Source organism: Rattus norvegicus, chromosome 15 (assembly GCF_021556685.1).
Source record: "Rattus norvegicus strain SHRSP/BbbUtx chromosome 15, alternate assembly SHRSP_T2T, whole genome shotgun sequence".
NCBI lineage: Eukaryota > Metazoa > Chordata > Mammalia > Rodentia > Muridae > Rattus > Rattus norvegicus.
Genome location: NC_141548.1, coordinates 101,616,160 through 101,637,074, shown reverse-complemented (window position 1 = coordinate 101,637,074; position 20,915 = coordinate 101,616,160). Strand labels below are relative to the sequence as shown.

The 20,915-nt window shown below is 47.9% G+C and overlaps 1 protein-coding gene across 22 annotated transcripts in view; it reads left to right on the top strand.

Moving 5' to 3' along the window:
- The first annotated feature begins 1,453 nt into the window (after positions 1 to 1,453).
- Positions 1,454 to 20,915, top strand: part of Dzip1 (DAZ interacting zinc finger protein 1) — a 52,173-nt gene continuing 32,711 nt past the window's right edge. The window contains exons 1-11 of one of the 22 annotated variants that reach the window (XM_087586358.1): positions 1,454 to 1,783; positions 1,939 to 1,984; positions 2,400 to 2,493; positions 2,923 to 3,042; positions 3,765 to 4,013; positions 4,262 to 4,681; positions 11,153 to 11,237; positions 13,841 to 13,965; positions 14,905 to 15,066; positions 16,860 to 16,994; positions 19,466 to 19,528. In XM_087586358.1, coding sequence (XP_087442484.1) covers positions 4,011 to 4,013; positions 4,262 to 4,681; positions 11,153 to 11,237; positions 13,841 to 13,965; positions 14,905 to 15,066; positions 16,860 to 16,994; positions 19,466 to 19,528 — 993 coding nt within the window. In that variant the 5' untranslated portion in view covers positions 1,454 to 1,783; positions 1,939 to 1,984; positions 2,400 to 2,493; positions 2,923 to 3,042; positions 3,765 to 4,010. 22 annotated transcript variants of the gene reach the window in all.

The following is a 20,915-nucleotide window of genomic DNA, read 5'->3' as shown; positions in this document are numbered from 1 at the left end:
GAGAAGGGCTGTTTACTGGCTTGCTCCTCACGTTTGCTCAGTTTCCTTTAGAAGAAGGAGAGGAAGAGGAAGAGGAAGAGGAAGAGGAAGAGGAAGAGGAAGAGGGAGGGGAAGGAGGAGGAAGAAGAGGAGGAGGAGGAGAAGGAAGAGGGAGAGGAGGAGGACAACAATGATGACAATTTGGGATCACCCCACCCATAGTGAGCTGGGCACTCCCATATCAAACGGTAATATGGAAAATGCCCACAGACACGCCTATAAGCCAATCTGATGGAGGCAATTCTTTAACTGAAGTTCTGTATTCCTAGGTGACCACGGTTAATGTCAAGTTGATAAAAAAAAAAAAAAACTAACCAGCACGTTATTTTGTGCTAATATCTTTCTCATTTGTGATTGCTTCTAATTCTTAGAATTGAATTTAAATAGTTTATTGTATCTTCATTAACTTAAAGACCAGGTGTAAGACAGTTTTCAGGCTGTAAGGGTCCATGATTAACCTAAGAACGGTGTCCAGGACTCAAACAGTATGTAAACGCGGAGTGTTTTATTCTGCAGAAGCCCAGCATGCTGGGGTCTCCCACTACCAAGATAGACTACCAAGTGAGCTCGCAGGCCTGATTTAAAGCACATTAGGTGATTCTGGGGTAGGTGACTTTTATGTTAATCTGTTGGGTCCCTCTCTAAGGGCATTCCATTACCAGAGTGTGGGGGCTGGAAACATGCTGGGGTGGTCTGGAAGCCATTGTTAAGGAAGTAGCTGAGGAAGTCTGGAGACTGCTGCCGATCCATTGTCCTTGCCTCAGACCAACGGGCAAAGCAGCTTCTGAGGCCTGGACTTGCCTGGAATTGCCCAGTTCTTGGAAGCAGACCTTAGGCCTAGTCTCCTTAGCTGCCAATTTGAAGCCTGTCATGGAATCAGCCTAGCTTTCTCAGGGCAGAATATGGACTTCTATCCAGTGTGGTAAAAACCTACTTCTTGCGGTCCTCTGCTCTGTCACCTCGTTAGTCTCATAATCCAACACTCATCATGAATGAGTATCATCCCCTTAACTGTGGTGTTCTTATGAGAGGCACTATGACAGCACTCGGGGATCCTTCCCTTACTGCAGGATCATAGTTCCAACTTCAGGTTAAAGAGGCATTCACACTTTTCTTGGCTCTGGAGCTCATCCGCATTGGACTCTTGAAGCTCTCTTTTATGTGCAGTTAAACTGCATCTCTTGTGATCTGAAGACGAATCACAGCCCTTCAGAGGAATCCGCAAGCTGAAAGAGAGCATTACTATCCATCCAGTGGAAGTGAATCTGGGTCCTTTTTGAAAAGTCTTCCCGGGGCTAGCACCCAGAGCCAGCAACAGAGCGCAGCGTAGCATCACGTGTCTGCAGCAGCTGCGGGATTGGAGGAGCGCTTTTTAGTGCTGCGGTCTAGGCGCGGGCGGTCCCGCCCAGCTGCCAGAGGAGCCGGGTAGCGGAGAGAAGAGGCCACCAGAAGACCGGAGAGGGGAGGGGGCGGGAGGGGGGTGGGGCAGCCTTAGCCACCCACGGCCCGGAGCCTGGGAGGACCAGGAGCGACGCCGGGCTACCGGCCTCGTCACAACTTGCCCGGACCAGACACGCTTTATCTTGCACCCTGGAAGAAGGAGCCCGCCTGCCTCTCCCTGCTCTGTTGCTCCTCGGCCTCCGCGAGCCCCGCCTCTGCGCCAGCAGCAATCCCAGGATCTGGATCCCCCGTGAATCCCCGTGTCTTGCAGCGCCCGGCTTTCGCCCAGGAGCGCGCAACTGGGGTGAGCTGAGGTCTAGGATGCTCCAGGCGTCCGCCGGACTTCAGCCACACAGAGCATCTCGCATCTCTGTTGGCGAAGTCGGGCCTTCTCCCCTGTCTGCTGAGATCCGCAAGGCTGCAGATCTGCAGCTCCCTCAACCATTTTTTGCCTTGTAGGATCCGGCTCCTGAGGCTTTGTCTTTTCGGGTTCACCAGGCCAGCGGTACAGTGCAGTGTGCCCAGAACAGTAGGCTGCACCGGGTTGGGAACCCAGTCCGGGGTGGGAGTAGGGGAACAGGAAAGTATGCCCCCTTGCCTTCCTGTTCCGGCCATCTTGTGGCAGATTCGACCTAGGGGCTAAGGATGGCTAACCGCAGATGCCCTAACCTCATGGACTGCCAAGACCTTGGGCCTGCGGCTGTTCTTACTGGGAATGCAGCGAAAGCGCGGGAGCCTCCCCCTCGTTCAGCTAGTGGGCCTTTAGAACAGAGCAAAGGTTCACCCCTTTAATAAGGCAAAGGCAAAGAAAATAGGAGGGTATGGGCCTGGAGCCATTATCTTTACTGAACACCTGAAGTCACTGGACCGTTTTTTTTTTAACCTAGCAGGTTTTGAATGTCCTTTCCTTTCCGCACTAGGTGCTGGAAATCCAGCGGTGAGCAACACACCTCTCCTGTTCCCGCTGATCCAGCCAGCCCGGTGGATGGAGCCCAGAATCCACAAACCTGCCAGGTCTGTAAGCCAGTGCTTCAACAAAGGGAAACTGAGGGCCAGGGTCAGCAGATGCGTTCTAGGCTAGGCGGCAAGTACATGGAAGAACCAATCTTTAAAACGGTTTTATATTCTTAGGGCTTCTATGATAGGTTGCAGTAAAATGTGTTTTTCTTATTGCCTCGGAATCTTGTGAATGCACGGCTTATATGAAGTGTATTTATATTTATAAGTTTTATTTCCTGGACGCTTTCGTGTGGATTTATTTATATTAATAAGGAAAGTGCTCAAAATAGCCGGTTACAACTTTGCTTCCAGATAGTTACTGCGAATTGTATTTTCCTTTCTTCTGTTCATGTATTTGGTTGTTAGGAAAGAAAAAAATTTTCCTGATGGTTGGTCCAAGCAGGGCCTCCCTGGTGGATTGAGGAATGCCTGGCTTTTCCTCAGCTCCTTGATCCCGGAAGTAACCACAGGCAGCATCCAGAAGACCCCTACAATGAGAGGCCTGGGGTCTGCAAGTCGCTGCTAGAATTTTTTAAAGAATGCAGCACCAATACAGATTTTAAGGTAAATACTGTGGCCCTGTAAATCTTGATAGACAGCTGGAGGCTGAGGTTCCCGTCCGTTCTTAACTTCACCATTTTAAGAAATGTTGAATGACATTTTTGATTCCAAGATTGGAATGACTGGCCATTGAATATCTGGTTTGTGTTATTAACAAGCTGCAAACGCTGAGCTGCCAGCCCACAGAGGGAGACGATACCTTTTTAAAAATACGTTGGAAATAAAGCATTTAGAAAGACTGATGAATGAAGAAGGGCGACCTTACTGCGGGGTGATGCATAAAACACACCCTTAATTTTAAAAATGCAATTCCATTAAAATTGGCAAATGTAAACGTATACATCCGCATAATTAATACCACAGTCAAAATGCAGAACGCTCCGCACCAGATTTTCCTCTCGCCCTTATTCTCTCACTTAACTTCATACTTTTGTTGCTACACATTTCCCAAGTGTGTGAAAAAGAATAAAAGACAACTGTGTACTTCTCATCTCAGAACCTAATGCTAGCCTAGGGATAGATAGCCAGAAGACCGCAGCTAGGACTAAGATTCTGGAGACGTGACCCCCCCACGCATGATTTAGGGGATCAATGGACCCTCTCTTGAAACCAGGGAGGGTGGTGTCAGGGAAGGTGGCCATCAAGAGATGCCCACCACCAGTAGAATGAGTCCTGTGGCATCTCCCCCGGTCTAAGAGATCTTCTCTGTCTCTCTGGTCCCGCAGGTCCCTGGGCGCATGCTGAACGCGCGTGGGCGGATACGCCCTGCACTCCAGGTCGGGGCAGGGCGCTGCCATAGCAACGTCCTGGACGCCCAGATCTTAGGCCGCCGCCGCCGCAGCAGCGGGGGTCAGGGACATCTCAGGCTCACGAGAGGAGTGGCGGCGGCGGCCCCGAGGCGGCCAGGGTCAGGGACACGACACTGCTCCTCCCCTCCACCGCAAGCCTAGGAGGCGAACTGGCTTGCAAGCATGGTAAGATGCACGTGGCCGGAGGTGTCTGTCCCGGGATGCAGGGCAGGGAAGGTCGGGGTTCGCCAGGACTCTCGACTCCCCACCCCCCACCTCCCGCAGCGCTGTCTCTTCCTCCGCAGCCCTTCCAGAAGCACGTCTACTACCCTCTGGCCAACAGCCCCGAGGGGCCCGACGCCTCTGCCGCAGGCGCGGCCCCCATGGCCTTTGTCCCCCCCAGCGCGGCCTCCGGCCCCCTGCCCTTCTTTCAGTTTCGGCCGCGACTGGAGAGCGTGGACTGGAGGCGGCTGAGCGCCATCGACGTGGACAAGGTTGCCGGCGCTGTGGACGTCCTGACCCTGCAGGAGAACATCATGAATATCACCTTCTGCAAGCTGGAGGACGAGAAGTGCCCGCACTGCCAGTCCGGGGTAGACCCAGTGCTGCTGAAGCTGATCCGCCTGGCGCAGCTCACCATCGAATACCTGATGCACTCGCAGGAGTTCCTCACCTCGCAGCTAAACCTGGTGGAGGAGAGGCTGCGCCTGAGCCTGATGGACTATGAGCAGAGCAAGCAGCTGCTCACCAAGCAGGCTGGCGAGATCAAGCTGCTTAAGGAGGAATGTAAACGCAGGAAGAAGATGCTGTCCACGCAGCAGCTGATGATAGAGGCCAAAGCTAGCTATTACCAGGTGGGACCCTGTGCTGTGCCGGGCCAGTTTGCTCTTGGAGTCTATCCTGTCCTTTCTGCACAGAGATTCCCCTCCCCCGCCCCACTCCCTCAGAGAAAACAGATCAAGGCCAAAACGGTCACTTTAGTCAACGGCAAAAATATTTCATTACCTTCTGCAGCCACCAAGGAATCGATAATTAAATATCTAATATGGTCTGCAGGGCTTATACATAAGCGAGTTATCCAAATGTTAGCTGGGGAGCCTGTTTTCCTTTTTTTTTTTTTTTTTTTTTTTTACAACAGATGCTGTGAAAAACCCAATTGTGTATGCGTTGCTATTGAAGTTGACCCCCAAAAGAAAGACCTGGAATATGATTCAATATGTGAGCCCCTCCCCCCTTAAATTGTACCGGTTTTCCAAATGACAGTGAGGTGCCAAAACAGAACCTAAATGAGCCCCTCACCCTGCCCCTCTAGACTGCATTTGGCACACTCCTGTATCTCCTCTATCCCTGTTTGGTTTCTGTATTAGGAGCCATCTCGCAGTGAGTTACAGACACCTGAAGTTCCCAGTGTGTGTAGCCCCCAAGGACAAGAATGCTAACAATAGCAGTCAGACACCTTTCTCTTCAAACCGTAATCTCCACCTGTTACGAATTAAGGCACTGAACCCAGGAGAAGGACGGCCATTTTGAAATCAATGTAGAGGTCTCTGCTTGGAAATGCTTAGGGTTAGAAATGTTTTAGAAATTTCAGATATTAGCATTCATCTTACGAGGTCTTGGGGCTAAGACTGGGATCTAAATATTCGTGTTTATATGTATCTGCGTGTGTTCCCATGAGCGTGTGTGCAGGTGCCTGAGGAGGCCAGAGAGTGTCAAGCTCTCCTGGAGCTGGAGTTACGAGTGGTTTGGTGAGCACCTTGATCTGAATGCTGAGACTCTAACCTGGGCCTCTGCAAGAGCAGAAAAGGCACCTCAGCCCATGAGACCCAAATCTAAATATAAAATGTTTCAAACACGTCTTACAATGATGACCTAGAGTTAGTTTAATGGTATTTTAGGTTTGTCTATGTTTTAACTAAGACCCATTTGTAGGCAGATGCCTATGCTTTGGGGCGTTTTGGACTTTTGGATTTTTGATTAGGAGGCTCAAATTGTGTGCAGTTGGAGGAAGGACAAATTTGGTTACAAAGATAGTAAGCAACAGGTTAACAGAATTGGTGGTATACGTTTGGGATAAGCGCTCTTTCAAGCGTTCTTGGGAACATGGGAGCCGATGCAGGTTTCAGTATCGCTGAAGTGGGTGCAGGGCAGAGGAGTGGTCCAGTTCATAGTTTATAAGACAAAGCCCAGGAACTCTGAAAGAAGTGTGTTGCAGCCTGAGGAGCAGCTGGGCAATCATGCTGGCAGGAAGGCCCAGGGTCTTGCCTTGCATAGACACCAGGAGGCACTCTCTTCAAAGGATACTCGATGTCCTCAGGGCCTGCTTTACAAATGCTGCTGGGAAATCACATACCTGTAAATAGCGCTGAGATTTTTGTACAGTGAATAGAATCAATTCTTCCTAAACATTTAAAGTTAAGTGTGTGGTTCTCCACTACACACTTGATCTTAGCCAAAAGGCCGAGAAGCGATAAGTGTGTGGTTCTCTAGGTGGGGTAGTAACTTAGCGAACTGTTAACGAATCTAGCAAAAAGTTATCTCTGGTTCTTTCAGTCACCATAGAGGTAACTGTTAGTAAAGATTTTCACCTAGGATCGAGTGAGGGAGGCTGGACAAATCAGAAATGTGGTCTCAATGTGAATACGTAAAGGTAAGGACTTCATCAAACCAACAGCACTTGTCAACCCTCAGCACTGGTGGTCTCTATGGATGCTAGTGTTGACTGTGGTGGGGCGGGCGTGGGTTCATGTGGGACAGAAGCGACTGCATCATTGTTTCCTATTTGGGTGGACAGATGTTCTGCCCTCTGTGAAATGGGCGCCTTTGCCAGTTTCACGGACTGCTTAGCTCTGAGTGTGATTCCAAGTCCACAATGTTGCAGAATTGTTTCCTTTCTAAGCACACTGTCCTCCCTGCAAGCAGGGCACCGGCAGCAGCAGCCTGTCAGGATGAGGAGCTCCATGAGATAAAACAGGTGCTGCGGGTGAGGGCACCCTGGAGCTGTGGATTCAGTTCTCCTTGTGACTCTCAGGTGCTGAGTTATGGCGTCCTGTTGTCTCTTGTGGACCCTCACATCACTTTAAGAGTTACTGAGCAGGGGAGGTGAAGAAGTCCAAGAAGGCCTAGGCTATGGTGGAGAAGCACGGGGTGATTCAGGTATGGGAATGGAGAACGCACAGCTAAAGGGTTGAGACTCCAGGTCATGCTTGGTCGCTAAAACAGTTTATGGGAGATACTTGATTTTTGGCTAGTTGTTTGGTGTTAGGATACAGTCACCGGTTTTGATTAATGAGTTAAAACTGATTATTGCCAGAACAATACTCCAACCCAGGTCTTTGTGCTGCGTGTAGGTAACCCTCTACTGAACACGGGCAAACTACGCCACAGGAGAAAACTTGACTGCCCCTCTGGCGATAAACTAGTTAGTGTAGGATCTTAGACGTCTGTTCCTGGAGTGCTGACAAATCAGTCTTGCGCAGGTCTCATCCTGGCAGTCATGGCTCCCGTGGTTCTTGGATGTAATGGTCTCATCGTGTCTAGAAGACACTGTTCCTAAGGAGACTTCTTGATACCTGGCTCTTACCATCCATCTACTTTCCCTTCCCTGACACCTCCCCAGCTATTGGCTAACCCCATGACTTTCATGGTGCCTTGGTACTGATTGGCATATCTTTCCAGGGTGATAGTTGTGGTTTTCAGGATACACAGCTCAGTAAGACTCTTGATGCCTTCTCTCCCTCAACAGCCTTAAGGCACCATGAAAACCAGCCAGGAAGGGTAAAACTGCCAGTTTGATTTACCCACGTCCTGTAATCAAAGTGCGTATCTTACAATCATGTTTCAGTAGGTAACCTAGAGCACTGGTAATGTACTGGATTGTTTTGAGGGTTTCTGGGGCCCCGGGCAACTCTATGGGGTATTCCCAAACCGCCACTGGGGCTTTTGTTTGATGACCTAAGGCTTTTTGGAGGAACGCTATCTCTCTGCATAGGGTAACTAGATAAATATCAGTTGTAGGATGGATGATAAGATTGTGCTACATATACCTAATGGGATTTTATTTATCTGAAAAGAAAATTGAAATTACGAGCTTTGTATGTAAACCAATCAGTATAATTTTATTAATTATTACTATAGCATTATGTATTTTTTTTATAGTTTTAGTAATTCAGACCCAGAATAGAAAACCACACACATATTCTTTCTCGTGTGTGGATCCTAGCTTTGAATCTTTAGATCTACGTGTTTATCATAGAGTGCCTGTAGCAGCCAAGAAAGTAGAAAGAGGAACCATCAGGAGAGAGGAAAGTGCATCAGGAGGACAGTTTGAGGTGGGGGCTAAAGGGGAGGACACTTAAGTGGGGAGGACCAGGGAGGGCACAGCAGAGACAAAGGAAGAGAGGTAACCCTGAGGATGCTTGAAGAAGTCACATGCAAACAGACCGTTTTAGAAGCTTCCTAACATGCGTGTAGTTTAAACACTCACTTACATTGATTTATGTCTGGCTCTTTGTCCATGTACTACGTGTATACAGTATATGCAGAGGCCAAAAGAGGGAAATCAGACTCCCTGGGATTGGGGTTATAGACAGTTGCAACCTGCCATGTGGGAACTGGGTATCAAGCTCCAGTCCTCTGTAAGAGCAGCCAGTGCTCTTAACAACTGAGCCACCTTTCCAGCACACACTCACATGTGTGTGCGTGTACATGGACACACATATATGTGCACACACACATTTACATTTTTAAGTTGGAGATGTGTTGTAATGGGCACACACACATACACACTCACATTTTAAATTGGAGATGTCTTGTAATGGCCATTCTCTGTCTATCTGTCTGTCTGTCTCTCACATGCATGCATAAACACAGACACACACACATACATTTAAATTTTTTAATTGGAGATGTGTTGTAATGGCCATGCACACACACACACACTCAAATGTGCATACACACAAACTTACTTTTTTTAATGCGAGATGTGTTGTAATAGACACACACACACAGACACACACACACACACTCGCATGTGCATGGGAGTTAAAGGAGTCTGTCTGTCTGTCTGTTCTCGGGTTTCAGAAGGAAACTTGGCTCCAGATGGACTGAGATATATATGTGTTTACCCTCCCTCCCCCTCTCTCTTTCTCCCTCCCTCCTATTCCCTCCCTTTCCTCCTCCCTTTCCCTCAAACTCTTCCATACCCTCAGTCTAATTGGTTTAGGGACTATGTGCATTTTCAGAGTATAAGAAATTCCTTACCTTAAAAGGATGCTGTCAAGACTTAGATATGGGGGTGTGAATCACTCGTTTACTGATGGACATATTCCATCCCGTGGCCTCTCTCTTCTGACTTGGCTGGTAGACCGTTCTGTAGATTGAAAAGTGTGATCATGCTGCAGAATCAGGTCACATGCATCTCCTTCCACAGAGATCAGTAATACAGAAGCTCTCTAGGAAGTGTGAGTTCAAGTCCCGCCTCTACTACTGTCTCAACTGCTAGACCTTAACAAATCACTGAACTCTTGTGTCTGCTCTGCAGAAGGGGAGCGGCATCCTACCTACAGCATAGCCATTGTTGAAGATAAGCTTTGTGCAGTTAGTTCTTTTAGCCAGAGCCTGAGCTTGTGGTACAGAAAGCCCTGTGGCACACAAAACAAGTGCCAGAGCTGGCTGACTGCGAGATGACAGAAGTCACATGGCTGCCACCATTTCAGGTTTTCCTCATCTCTCCCAATTCCAGAGGCCCTGGGCTCTCTGCAGGGAGATTGGGCAGACCACGTGATCAGGTTCACCTTCAGACATCCGGTCCCATTTCTCTATATTCCTTCTCTTGGTCTCCATTCCCTTTGCTTCAAGAAATCAAAGCAGTTACGCGGTGAGAAGGAAACACTTAAGGATGCCCAAGTCCTGAAGGCCCCTTTCCCATTGAGAGCCTGTGTCGTGCTTTATGCGGTCAGAATGTGTAAAGGGGTTACAACGGCAATGTATATTGTCTTTTCCCCCTCGGTATTTTATTGTATAAAATTTACGGTAAACAGAAAAGTCGAGATGACCTTATGCCAAATCTTCATATATGGAAAAATGTAAAAGGAAAACCAGTAAGAACAAGCAGTGGACCGATTAATAATAATCTCGAAAGAATGTGTAGAGCAGTGCAGCTGATACATACCCCACCTCCAGGATGCGGTGTGCGCTGGTGTTTGCGCTAAGATGCAAAAAATAAAAAATAAAAATAAAGAGGTATATTGATGCAGGACCACCCCCTGGAGCAAGAGCCATCGCCAGAGCTCATACCCTTAATTTCAAAAAATAGTTTCCCTCCATCCATTCCGGAGGAAATAGTTCTGTCCCTGTATTCTCCTTTATGTTTTTGTATACCATATATCTTTGAAAGATTTTATTATGAATGTGTATATTCATAGGAGAATGTTTTAGCTTTAAAACATTTCACACACACACACACACACACACACACACACACACACACACACACACACACACACACTACTAAGTCTGCCATAACAAATACCATCAGTTAGATGACTTAAGTCACAGAAATTTATTTTCATAAATATTTGGAAGCTGGAAATCCTATGCCAAGTTATCAGCAGGGCTAGTTTCTGGTAAGGTTTCACCTCCTGCCTTGAACAAATTGGTGGTAAGAAGATGGAAACCCCATGTAGTAGCAACATCAGTAGGGCTTCCGGAAATTACAAGAAGGGTTGCTTCAGCTGCCAAAAGATCTATCCCACGGACTTATTTTCCTTTAGGAAGGGCATTCTTTATTTTTTCCATCTGTATTAACTTGAGTATTTCTTATTTACATTTCGATTGTTATTCCCTTTCCTGGTTTCCAGGCCAACAACCCCCTAATCCCTCCCCCTCCCCTTCTATATGGGTGTTCCCCTCCCATTACTGCCCTCCCCCCAACAGTCTAGTTCACTGGGGGTTCAGTCTTAGCAGGACCAAGGACATCCCCTTCCACTGGTGCTCTTACTAGGATATTCATTGCTACCTATGAGGTCAGAGTCCAGGGTCAGTCCATGTATAGTCTTTAGGTAATGGCTTAGTCCCTGGGCGCTCTGGTTGGTTAGCACTGTTGTTCATATGGGGTCTCAAGCCCCTTCGAGCTCTTCCAGTCCTTTCTCTGATTAGGAAGGGCATTCTTAACCTTACATTTGCCCTTGGAGTTGATATCACAGCCAGCATCCTGCATCTTTTAGGAAGAAAGCCGCCATAAGCCATGATTCAGTTCCCTGGTTTTAACTGCAAGAAGGTGGGGAAACTCCGGTAGACGTTTGAATTTGCCGCTTTCTTTGCAGTGCCATCTCTGTGACAAGGCCTTTATGAACCAAGCATTCCTACAGAGCCACATTCAGCGCCGCCACACTGAAGATTCTCACCTTGGTAAGCACGAACTCTGTGCTCAGAGTTATTTTCCTTTCTGTTCCCTTCCCCTTTCTCAAGGAGACATGGCTCAGGGCGTCCCTCAGTCCTCTTGAAAGAAAGTCTCATAGGCTGTGAGTAGATGTCAAGCCCCTGAGGTGCACATTCAAGGTGCCCTACCACTCCGCTGGGAGTGGACTGGAGAAGTCCAGCTCCTAATGGAGGGCTAAGGAGACTCTTAAACTAACATGGCGTTTCCCAGTGTCAAATGCAAAGAAAGTAACAGAGACTTCGAAGGGCAAAGACAGGACAAAAGGAGAATCCTCTCAGGTGGTCTCTGAAGCTCTCCGAGGAGGCCATGTCTAACCAGGGTGAAGTCGTACGAGGAAGCCACAGTCCCATGAGAAGGAAGGACTACAGCACATGGAGTGCAGTACTGAGAGGCTCTCCCAGGAGGAAAGGCTGGGATGTGTGTTTAAGGAGCAGCAAGGAGATTGGAGCAGTGGGGCAAGTATGGTGTGCAGGAAGGCTGGAGGCTTGGGCAACAGATCTCAAGAGCCCATGAAGGCCCTGACCAGTGGGTGTACATCAGCATGGTGGCAAGCCAGGGGGTGGCGATCTTGTAGAGGAGAAGGATGGTGTAACTTTACCCTAAGGAGAGTGTTCTGGCTGTGGATGATAGAAGGAGGCAGAGATCGAGATGCAGTGTGCAAGGGCAGTAGCAGAAGCTGGCAGAATAAGGCATAGAAGTGCAAGTGATATGAGAGAGACACCTAGGCCAGGTGGTCACAGAGCAGAAGGGATAATAAGGACATGGGCTGAACACAGAGCCAACAGAGCTATGACTTGGAGTGAAAGTGAGAGACCCATGAAGTTTAGATGGATATTTTCTGCGATAGAGGGTTAGGGGAGGAATTCAAAAGAGGGAGGAGCCAGGAGTCCTTTGTATCGGGCACACACACATTTACATCTGCAAGTCACATGACTGGTATTTGAAAATGGAGGTGCGGGGTAGGTAGAGGAAGTCACTGGAGGACAGCGAACTGCGCTGGCTAATGTCATCTAGTTAGAGACCAGAAGACTCAAGGCCAATGCTAGCCTCCCCCTCCCCGACAACCCTATTCCTCAAGAAAGGCAGGTAGAGAGTGGCAATGAGGGTGACCCAGGGTAGGCGTTGTCTTAAACAGCAGGGGGAAAGGGGATCCAAAAAGATGGCAGTGGCCAAGTGCATCAGATGTTTCAGAGGCAAAGACTAGGGATCAGATGGGGAACACCCCGTTGCTGCACCGTTGGCCTCTACACGGCAACTTCAAGGAACTGGTTAGACAACATGTCAGTATGACCGAGCTGGGAGTCAGTGAGGAAATGCTCTTAACAAACATGGCTGGATATGCTAGCCACGTGTGCTGGGAAGGAAAGCCAGAGGCCTGGCAACATCACCTCAGAAATGTAGGGACACGAGAAACTTGTCTTACGTGGGAGTTAGCCTGTTTGGGGCGCTCATGGGAAATAACCAGAAGATAGAGGAAGTAATAAAGACCCAGAAATGGGAGAGTGCCTACCCAAGGAGTCAGTCTTCCCACTTCCGAGTCCTCCCAACGACTGTAGAGTTTCCTCCTCCCCGAGTAGGGCAGTCAGGCTTTCTGCCACCACAACCTACAGAAGTGTTTCCAGTAGCTGTACTGATTCTCTTCCATCCATCGGGGCCAGCCTGTTTGTATTCCTGCCCATGACGCTTTGTAGTAGACGCCAAAAACCAGACAGCAGGAAGTCTCATTGTAAACCGCGGGGCACTGGTACGGGTCAGCAGTATACACTGGAGTCGGGGAGACGTTTGAACTGTTTGTGAGTGGCCCACCATTCTTTGGCGCGAAACTGATCTCTGTCTCTCTGTTTCAGTCTCTTAATTCCACCTCATACTCGTGTCAGAGAGCGCTTCCCACTCTGAAATGAGTACTGTCTCCTCAGGTCATCTTTGAGATTCTGACTTTCCGCTTTGGTTCCCATACCTTTCATGTCTACTCTCACAGCACATGTATACCATTCAGTCATGCGTACATCCTCGTGTAAGTACACGCACAGAAGTGGCCTTCCTTCCGCCGCCTTTCATTTCTTCGCTTGCGCCCCAGTTGACAGACGACATCCCGAGCGCGCATCTCGAGTCCCCAGCCCTCTCCATGACCGCTGACAGGGGACTTCTGGGAACTTGGGTGGGAACGGAAACCATGGCGACTATGTGATGCCAGTATTGTGCTGCTTGTAGGTGAAGCCCTTGCTTCTCTGACTTGAGTGAGACGGACATCTCTGAAAAAGTCCCGAGCACCCATGGGTCAGATCCACTGGGCTCGCTCCCCGAACAAGGCTCTCACGGTGACCCTGTTCAACAATCAACCTTAGCACAGCGAGTGGTGGAAAGAAGCCACCAAAAAAATGAAGTGTCTGGCCACACGAAGGGCTCCAGATAAGCACTGAAGGACAGGACTGGGCTCGTGGCATAACCTCAGTAATAACAGCCCAAGGGAGAGAGAACCTATTCCTTTGTCTTATTTGTAGGACTGTGCCCCGAATGTTTTCAGGTGAGCTCATCAGAAGTCGTATTCTAACTAGATCTTCTCTTGCTGCAGAGTACAATACAAAGGCCCAGACCGACCGGCTCCAGAAGGAGATCGACATGTTGAAGGAACAGCTGCAGCTCACCAGGACTCAGCTGGAGTCCGCCCAGCACTCTCATGCAGTCCGGTTCTCCAAGGTAGGGCAGGCATAGCGCTCTGTGCTGGAGACGCTGCAATGACAAAGAGGGACAATGGCTTCATGTGTGTGTGTGTGTGTGTGTGTGTGTGTGTGTGTGTGTGTGTGTATGGTGTGTGTGTGTGGTGTGTGTGGTGTGTGTGTGTGCGTGGTGTGTGTGCATGTGTGTGTGTGGTGTTTGTGTGCGTGTGTGTGTGTGTGTGGTGTGCGTGGTGTGTGTGTGCGTGTGTGTGCATGTGTATGCGAGTGTATGTGTGTGTGTGAGCGAGTGTGATGTGTGAGCGAGTGTGTGATGTCTGTGTATGACATTTGAGTATTGGGTATAACATGTGCTGCATGTATGTGTTCTCATATGGACCGGAGGCCTTATTCCTTTGAGACAGTATCTGTCCCTGAACATGGACGCGGCCAGATGTCCTCAAGCCTCAGCAGTCGTCCTGTTTCTGACTCACACAGTCTGGGCTTATACGCTTGTGTGGGGCCATCCTGGGTTTAAACATTGGTGCCAGAGACTTGAACTCAGGTCCTCATATTTATGCAACATGCACTGCTAACCACTGAGCCATCTCCAGGCTCCGAGTGTGGGTTTTTTAAAAATTTACACTTATTTATTATTTTATATGGGTGCGCCTGTGTCCTGTGCCTGTCAGAGGACAGCTGTGAGAGCTGGCTCTCTCCTTCCACTATGTGAGTCCTCAGTTCTAATTTGAGATCTCAGGCTCGGTGCCAAGCACCTTTACCCACTGAGCCCTCTGCCTGCTCCCCAATCTCTGCTTTGGAAGAATCATTGTGTACAGGCCAGTGTTTTTGTAAAGTGTTATTACAGGTCTAATTCAAAGAGAAATACTAACAGATTTGGGATGATGCTATCATTTGTTTTAAAATGTGCACATGTGTTATATCCAGAGCCCTTAGTGACATAATATTAAAATAATTTCAGGACTATGAAATGCAGAAAATAAAGGAAGAGGACTTTCTGAAACTGTTTGACCGATGGAAAGAGGAAGAGAAGGAGAAGTTACTGGAGGAAATGGAGAAGGTCAAGGAGATGTTTATGAGGGAATTTAAAAAGTTAACGTCTAAGAATTCAGCATTAGAATATGTAAGTATGTGACCTGGACATTTTCGTGGGATTGCTTGCTTTGAGATTCGGTGTTAGCATGGCCTCGTAGGCTGGGGAATCGGGTCTTTTACATGCCCAGTACACACAGTTCCTCCTCCCTGGGCATCCCAGGGAGCACCAGGCACTGAGGAGGCAGAGTGGGTGAGAGAGACTGTATTGTTACACGAGTGGACGAACTGTCCCCAGACTCTAGTACAGATGCTCGTAGGCACATCTGTTCCTCTCCAGAAGAAACGTCTTCACCTTGTTAGGTTTAAATAGCCTTAGACCACAAACCCTTGCACGAATTCTGGAATGTTCCAAGTACTGGATGGAAAGGCTGATGATGTATATCACCAAGGCGGGAAGAGAAGAGTAGGGAAGAATGCTTGCCTAGCCCTCTCCTCTCCACATCTGTCTTTGAGGAGGATCAGGTCTCTAAAGCAAGCAGGAAATGGCGAGTGGGCCCTGTGTCTCGTGGGAACAGCTGAGGTCCACAGACAGACACACGAGATAGAGGCCTCATCCCCTTCCTCAGTGCCTGATGTGACCTGACAACTCCTGAGGAGAAAGTAGGAGGGAACTGAGAGTGATCCTTGGGCTCCCTCTAGGGGTGGACAAGTTTTAGACGCAAAACTAAAGACAACGTCAGGATCCTTTATTTTCCCTTCCAGCTCAGGATCTTGTCCGAGACGCCATGTCACAATGGGTCATTCTGTCTCCTTAGGTTTTGCTGTGGTCGGTGATCGTTTGTCAGCCTTGTTACTGTGGAAGCTAATGGTCTGGCTGGAGAAGCGTGGGTTGTTTGTGTGGGAAGCCCTGCTGTTGGGCTTTATCTGACTAGTGTCAGGGTATCGTGATCAGTCAGAGTTTACATGGGGTAGATCTTGGAGATACTGTGTTGCTTGACCAAATCATACCACGTGCACACATGGTCTCTATGATCTAAGGCTTTCTCTTTGGCCTGACCGCCTGGGTGCTGTAGCGTTGGCAGGAAGAGGCTTCTGTACTGAAAAGCTTCTCTTCCTGATTTTAGTGGTTGCAGCGAACAAATAAAGAAGTAGGCTCCCCACCCATCTGTTCTGTCTTAACTTTATTGCCTCCTGTTGTTGCCTGAGTTTTTTCCCCCATAGTTAACTTTGGGGAAATCAAACCATTTTTATTCCTAGTGGATTTATTGGTATGGCCCTTGGACAGCATTCGCCTTCTATTGCAATACCTTAACCTCTCAGAACGGTCACAGGCGTGGTGATAGACCCCTGCTATCCAGCACTCAGGAGGCTGAGGCGGGGTCAGCAAGAGTTCACGTGCGGCTTGGCCAGCGTAGCAAGATCTGCCTTAAGAGAATAAACAGAAAGAGACGCATATACCCAGCTCCTCTCACAGATGTTATGTTCCTGTCAAAAATTTAAAGACACGTCAGCAACAGCCGGAAGTTGACTTGGGGGGTAGAGAGAGGGTCATTGAGTAAAGCAGCCATGTGCAAGCCGGCTTCCATCCCGTCCCAATCCCTGAAAGCCACAGAGAGGTAGAAAGAGAGACCTGACACTCCCATGGACACTGGCATGCCCTAACCCCCAGTAATAGATCACTTTAGAAACCCCGTCTCCTTCCCATTTTCTCCCCACTCTGGTGGAGATAGCAAAGATCTGGTAGAAGAAAAGCGAGGTGGAAGAAACAGGCAGAGAGACAGGGAGGGCTGAACGCAGCTTTGAGCTCCCCAGCGTTTTTCACTGTTCCCCTTAAACAAATGCCTAACATTTCTGTTGGTGATTTCTTCCCTTCCACAGCAGTTGCTAGAAATACAGAGGTCTAACATCCAGATCAAGTCCAACATAGGCACCTTAAGAGACGCTCACGAGCTCCGAGAAGACCATCTTCCGTATCCTCAGGATTTTCAAAACATGCTTCAGCTCCTCGACAGCCAGGTACAGCCTGGGCGGTGACCATGGCCACAACCTATAGTATGCACTCAGTTATCTGTGTGTGTCTCCACGAGTTTATGTGCACAGCACATATGCAGTGCCCGTGCAGGCCAGAAGGAGGGCATTGGATCCCAAGGAACTAGAATTTCAGGTGATTTTGAGACGTGGTGTGGATGTTGAAACCAGGTCCTTTGCAAGAGCAATAAGAGCTCTTGACCACGGAGCCAGGTCTCCATCGGTTGCGGTAAATAATAAATACAGGAACACCATCCCACGCTGTTGATGGTACCGGCGGGCCACATGGCATCAATGGGTGTTCTCATTTCAGTCCTCCAGACTCTCTGGCCCAGAGTTCACAAAGAGTCTATACCCTACCTGCTAAGTTCCTAATTTCCATCCCACGCCACCACCGGCTACTCTCCAGGCCCTGAGACGATCTCGCCACCGTGGGTAGCACCATCAGTGGCCATCCATCTAGTTCCCTCGGTGAGTGGCTGCCACACCAGTCCCATACAGAGACCGCCTATCTCGAGGCTCTCTTGCTGCGGACTCCGCTCACATTCCCAGCAACCCGGTAAAATCAAAACTCTTGAGGCTTGTAGTTTATCAATTAGATTTATATCAGTAAATTTCACCCCACAAAAACGTCCACACGAGAAACTCAGAGCCAATTGAGATTGATATAAACTGCCCACCCAGATAAGACAAATTATTCTGTAATAATCCATCCCTTATAAAATATTCATAGCTACCTGCGGCCATTTAGAGCCACACGTATCTGGGTCAAGTCCTTCTCTTTCTCCACCTTGGTTCTTCCCCTTCTCTCTCTCCCGCCTTTCAAAAAAACTCTGCCCCCGCCTTTCTTTTTCACTGCCCAATCACAGGCCTTGTCTTATCTTGTGCCTGCCCTCACCTGCATAAAAGACGTCAATCCACGTCCATTGCCTTGGATTTTCTCTTAATGAGTTCATTCCCAGCAAATGTTTTTTGTTCTGTTTCTTTTTTTTCCCCCTTGTCTCTGAACAAGTGCCTAATTTCATAAATGTTGACTCATAGATATGAGTACAGGATACTAGTTAAATTTTCACCAACAAAAACGTTAGTCTGAACTAGTCAATTCATATTATTATTCAATGATTTCCCAGTTGCAGTTGTAGATCTTCCTTTAAAAAATGCATATTGAAGCATTAAACATTTATTTTGCATATAGCATGGCATTGACAAACTGGTATCTTTGATATATTTTATTTTCACTTGGAAGTCAGACTCCATAATCACTCTATAAAAGTTACTTTATCGCAGTAGTAAAGAGAAAGAAGTTAAAAATCAAAAAGATTAAGATATACATTGGTGGCACGGCTCCTTGTTCCCTACCGTGGTCCTGCTGTTTGCTCTGCTGACAGCGACCTCTCTGTTCTCGGAATATGTCTCTTACTCATTCCCCGGAATTACTGGAGCAACACTTCTACAAGGGCTCCCCAGATCTCCTCTCAACTACACCATGTTGTTGGGTCACGTGAGCAGAGCTGACTTATACATATTCAAGAGGAATTCACGGTTATGCACACCCCTGTCCTGCACAGTTCAGGGTGCCATTTTAATCCTCTTCCAAGCTGTGCCAGTTGCTCAGCCACGTCAGTACCACGAGAAGGAAGTTAGAAGCTGACATTTACCTTCAACTGACCACAATGCCTCCCCATGCACCGAGCTGCCTGATTGGAACCCCTGGACCCAACGGTCCTGGTTCTTTGACCCCTTAGAGTCTCACACTAGCACCTGCTTTTGTTTGTTTGTTTTTGTTTTATTTCTTCTTCAGATAATGCCTTACTGAACACAGCCACACACATTCACTTAAATCCTATCCATGACTGTTCTCCCGTGTGCTGGACACAAGCATGACACTGGAGAGAAGGGAGCCTCACTTGAGAAAATAAAGTCCAGACACAGGCAAACCTGTAGACCATTTTCTTAATAAGTGGCTGATACTGAAGGGCCTAACCCATTGTGATTGGGTCATCCCCCGGCTGGTGTCCTTGGGTTTTATAAGAAAACAGGCTGAGTAGGCCATGTGGAACAAGCCAGTAAGCAGCACCCTCCATGGCCTCTGTGTCTTACCCTGCTTGAGTTCCTTTCCTGATTTCCTGTGACAGTGTCCCTTCCTTCCCCAGCTTGCTTTGATCATGGTGTTGGTCACTGCAGTAATAACCTGAACTAGGACGCCTCCACACCCACAGTGTGACAGACCCCCAACCCCACTCTGTAACCTAAAATACTGTGTAAATCAAATCTCTACCGATCCCAGCCCTACAGTACAACCAGAGACAGGTGGGCTTGAACATTCCAGCCACATGCACTCTAAAAATGGCCGCTGGGATTTTTCTAGATTGTTGGGTTTCATAGGCACCCAATGCAGAGCAAGAGCCAGTGTGGAATGGGTTTCTGCGTTACCGACTTACTTGTTTTGCTCTCCTCAGGCAAGCAAGTGGTCAGATCGATTTCAAGTTCTCAACGAAGAGCACAGCAAAGAGAAGGGTCAGGTAAGACCGAGTCAGTCGCCCTGCCACTTTCTTCCCAGTGCTGAGAGTGGAACCCAGGGCTGCGCAAATGCACAAGTGCACACACACACGCACACACATATGTGCACACACAGAGACACACATGGGCACACACAGAGACACACAATGCACACATACTTACACACACAGACACACACATGTGCACTCACACACAGAGACACACACATGCACACAGGCACGCATGCACGAATCGGTCATCTTTGAAAAGAATTTCTAGTTTACTCGATAATAAAAGTGGTATTTTCCTACTTAACATTTCCAGAGAGGTATGTAACCAAATTATTAGAGTTATTTATAGTTTTGCTACCAAAATTAACCGCTGCTACCCCTTTGTAAGTTCCTCTTCACTTTTCTTTCTACATTATAAGTGTTAAAAGATTTTAAACTATCTTATCTGTCCTTTAAGAGTTTCCCACATGTATACAGTGTATTTCGATCTATCTTATCTGTCCTTTAAGAGTTTCCCACATGTATGCAGTGTATTTTCATCTAACAATTTCTAGCTCTTCCCTCCAGCTCATTCTGGACTTGGACCTTACCAGTGTGTCCTCTCCTCCCCCAACTTCATGTCTCCTTTCAAAATCTGTTTAGAAAAAAATTCATTGATTCCAGCTAGTGCTGCCGGTAGGCACACAGGTATAGGGCATCCACTGGCTACTGTATATGTCAGAAAATTCATTGTTAATGTTTCCACCAGGGAGACAGTATAACAAGAAGGGAAATCTTGTTTATTTTTTCACCAGTATTATCTTTTGTACACTTTGCATTCTTAATAGATATTTTCTACATAGAGCATACACATTCCATAAAATAACCTCATAGAGTTAGTGCTAAGAGCTGCTTTCATACAGCACTAAGACTATCATATTACTACAGATTTTATATTATATAACATAGTGTGTGCACACATAAGAGCTAGGAAAACGAAAGGTTAGATGAGCATAGAATTTTTCAGTTTTTATTTCTTTTCTTAACAACAATGGATACAGAGGGAGGGAGGAACAGATTGCACAGTGTTAAAACTAAAGGAAAACAAAGGAAAGACAAAAATAGTGCGCAGGTACGCTAACCTGTGAGCACTGAGAGTGGCATCCCAGATGCGTGAACCTATTTGGATCTTTACTGAGCAGTTACTATGCACTGCACGCTCTGGGGCTAAAAGCAGGGAACAATCCTCAATCTTCATCCTAAGGGGATGGGCTCTCCACTGAAGCTCACAGGCGGTAGAAGTTGGGACCCTGGGGTTGGGAAACAAGAGACCAGTGCAGAGCCCTGAGCAGAGCTTGCTCAAGTTGGGCGGCAGTCGCATATGGATAATGCTTGCGTTCCTTGCTAAATCCCAGCTTTC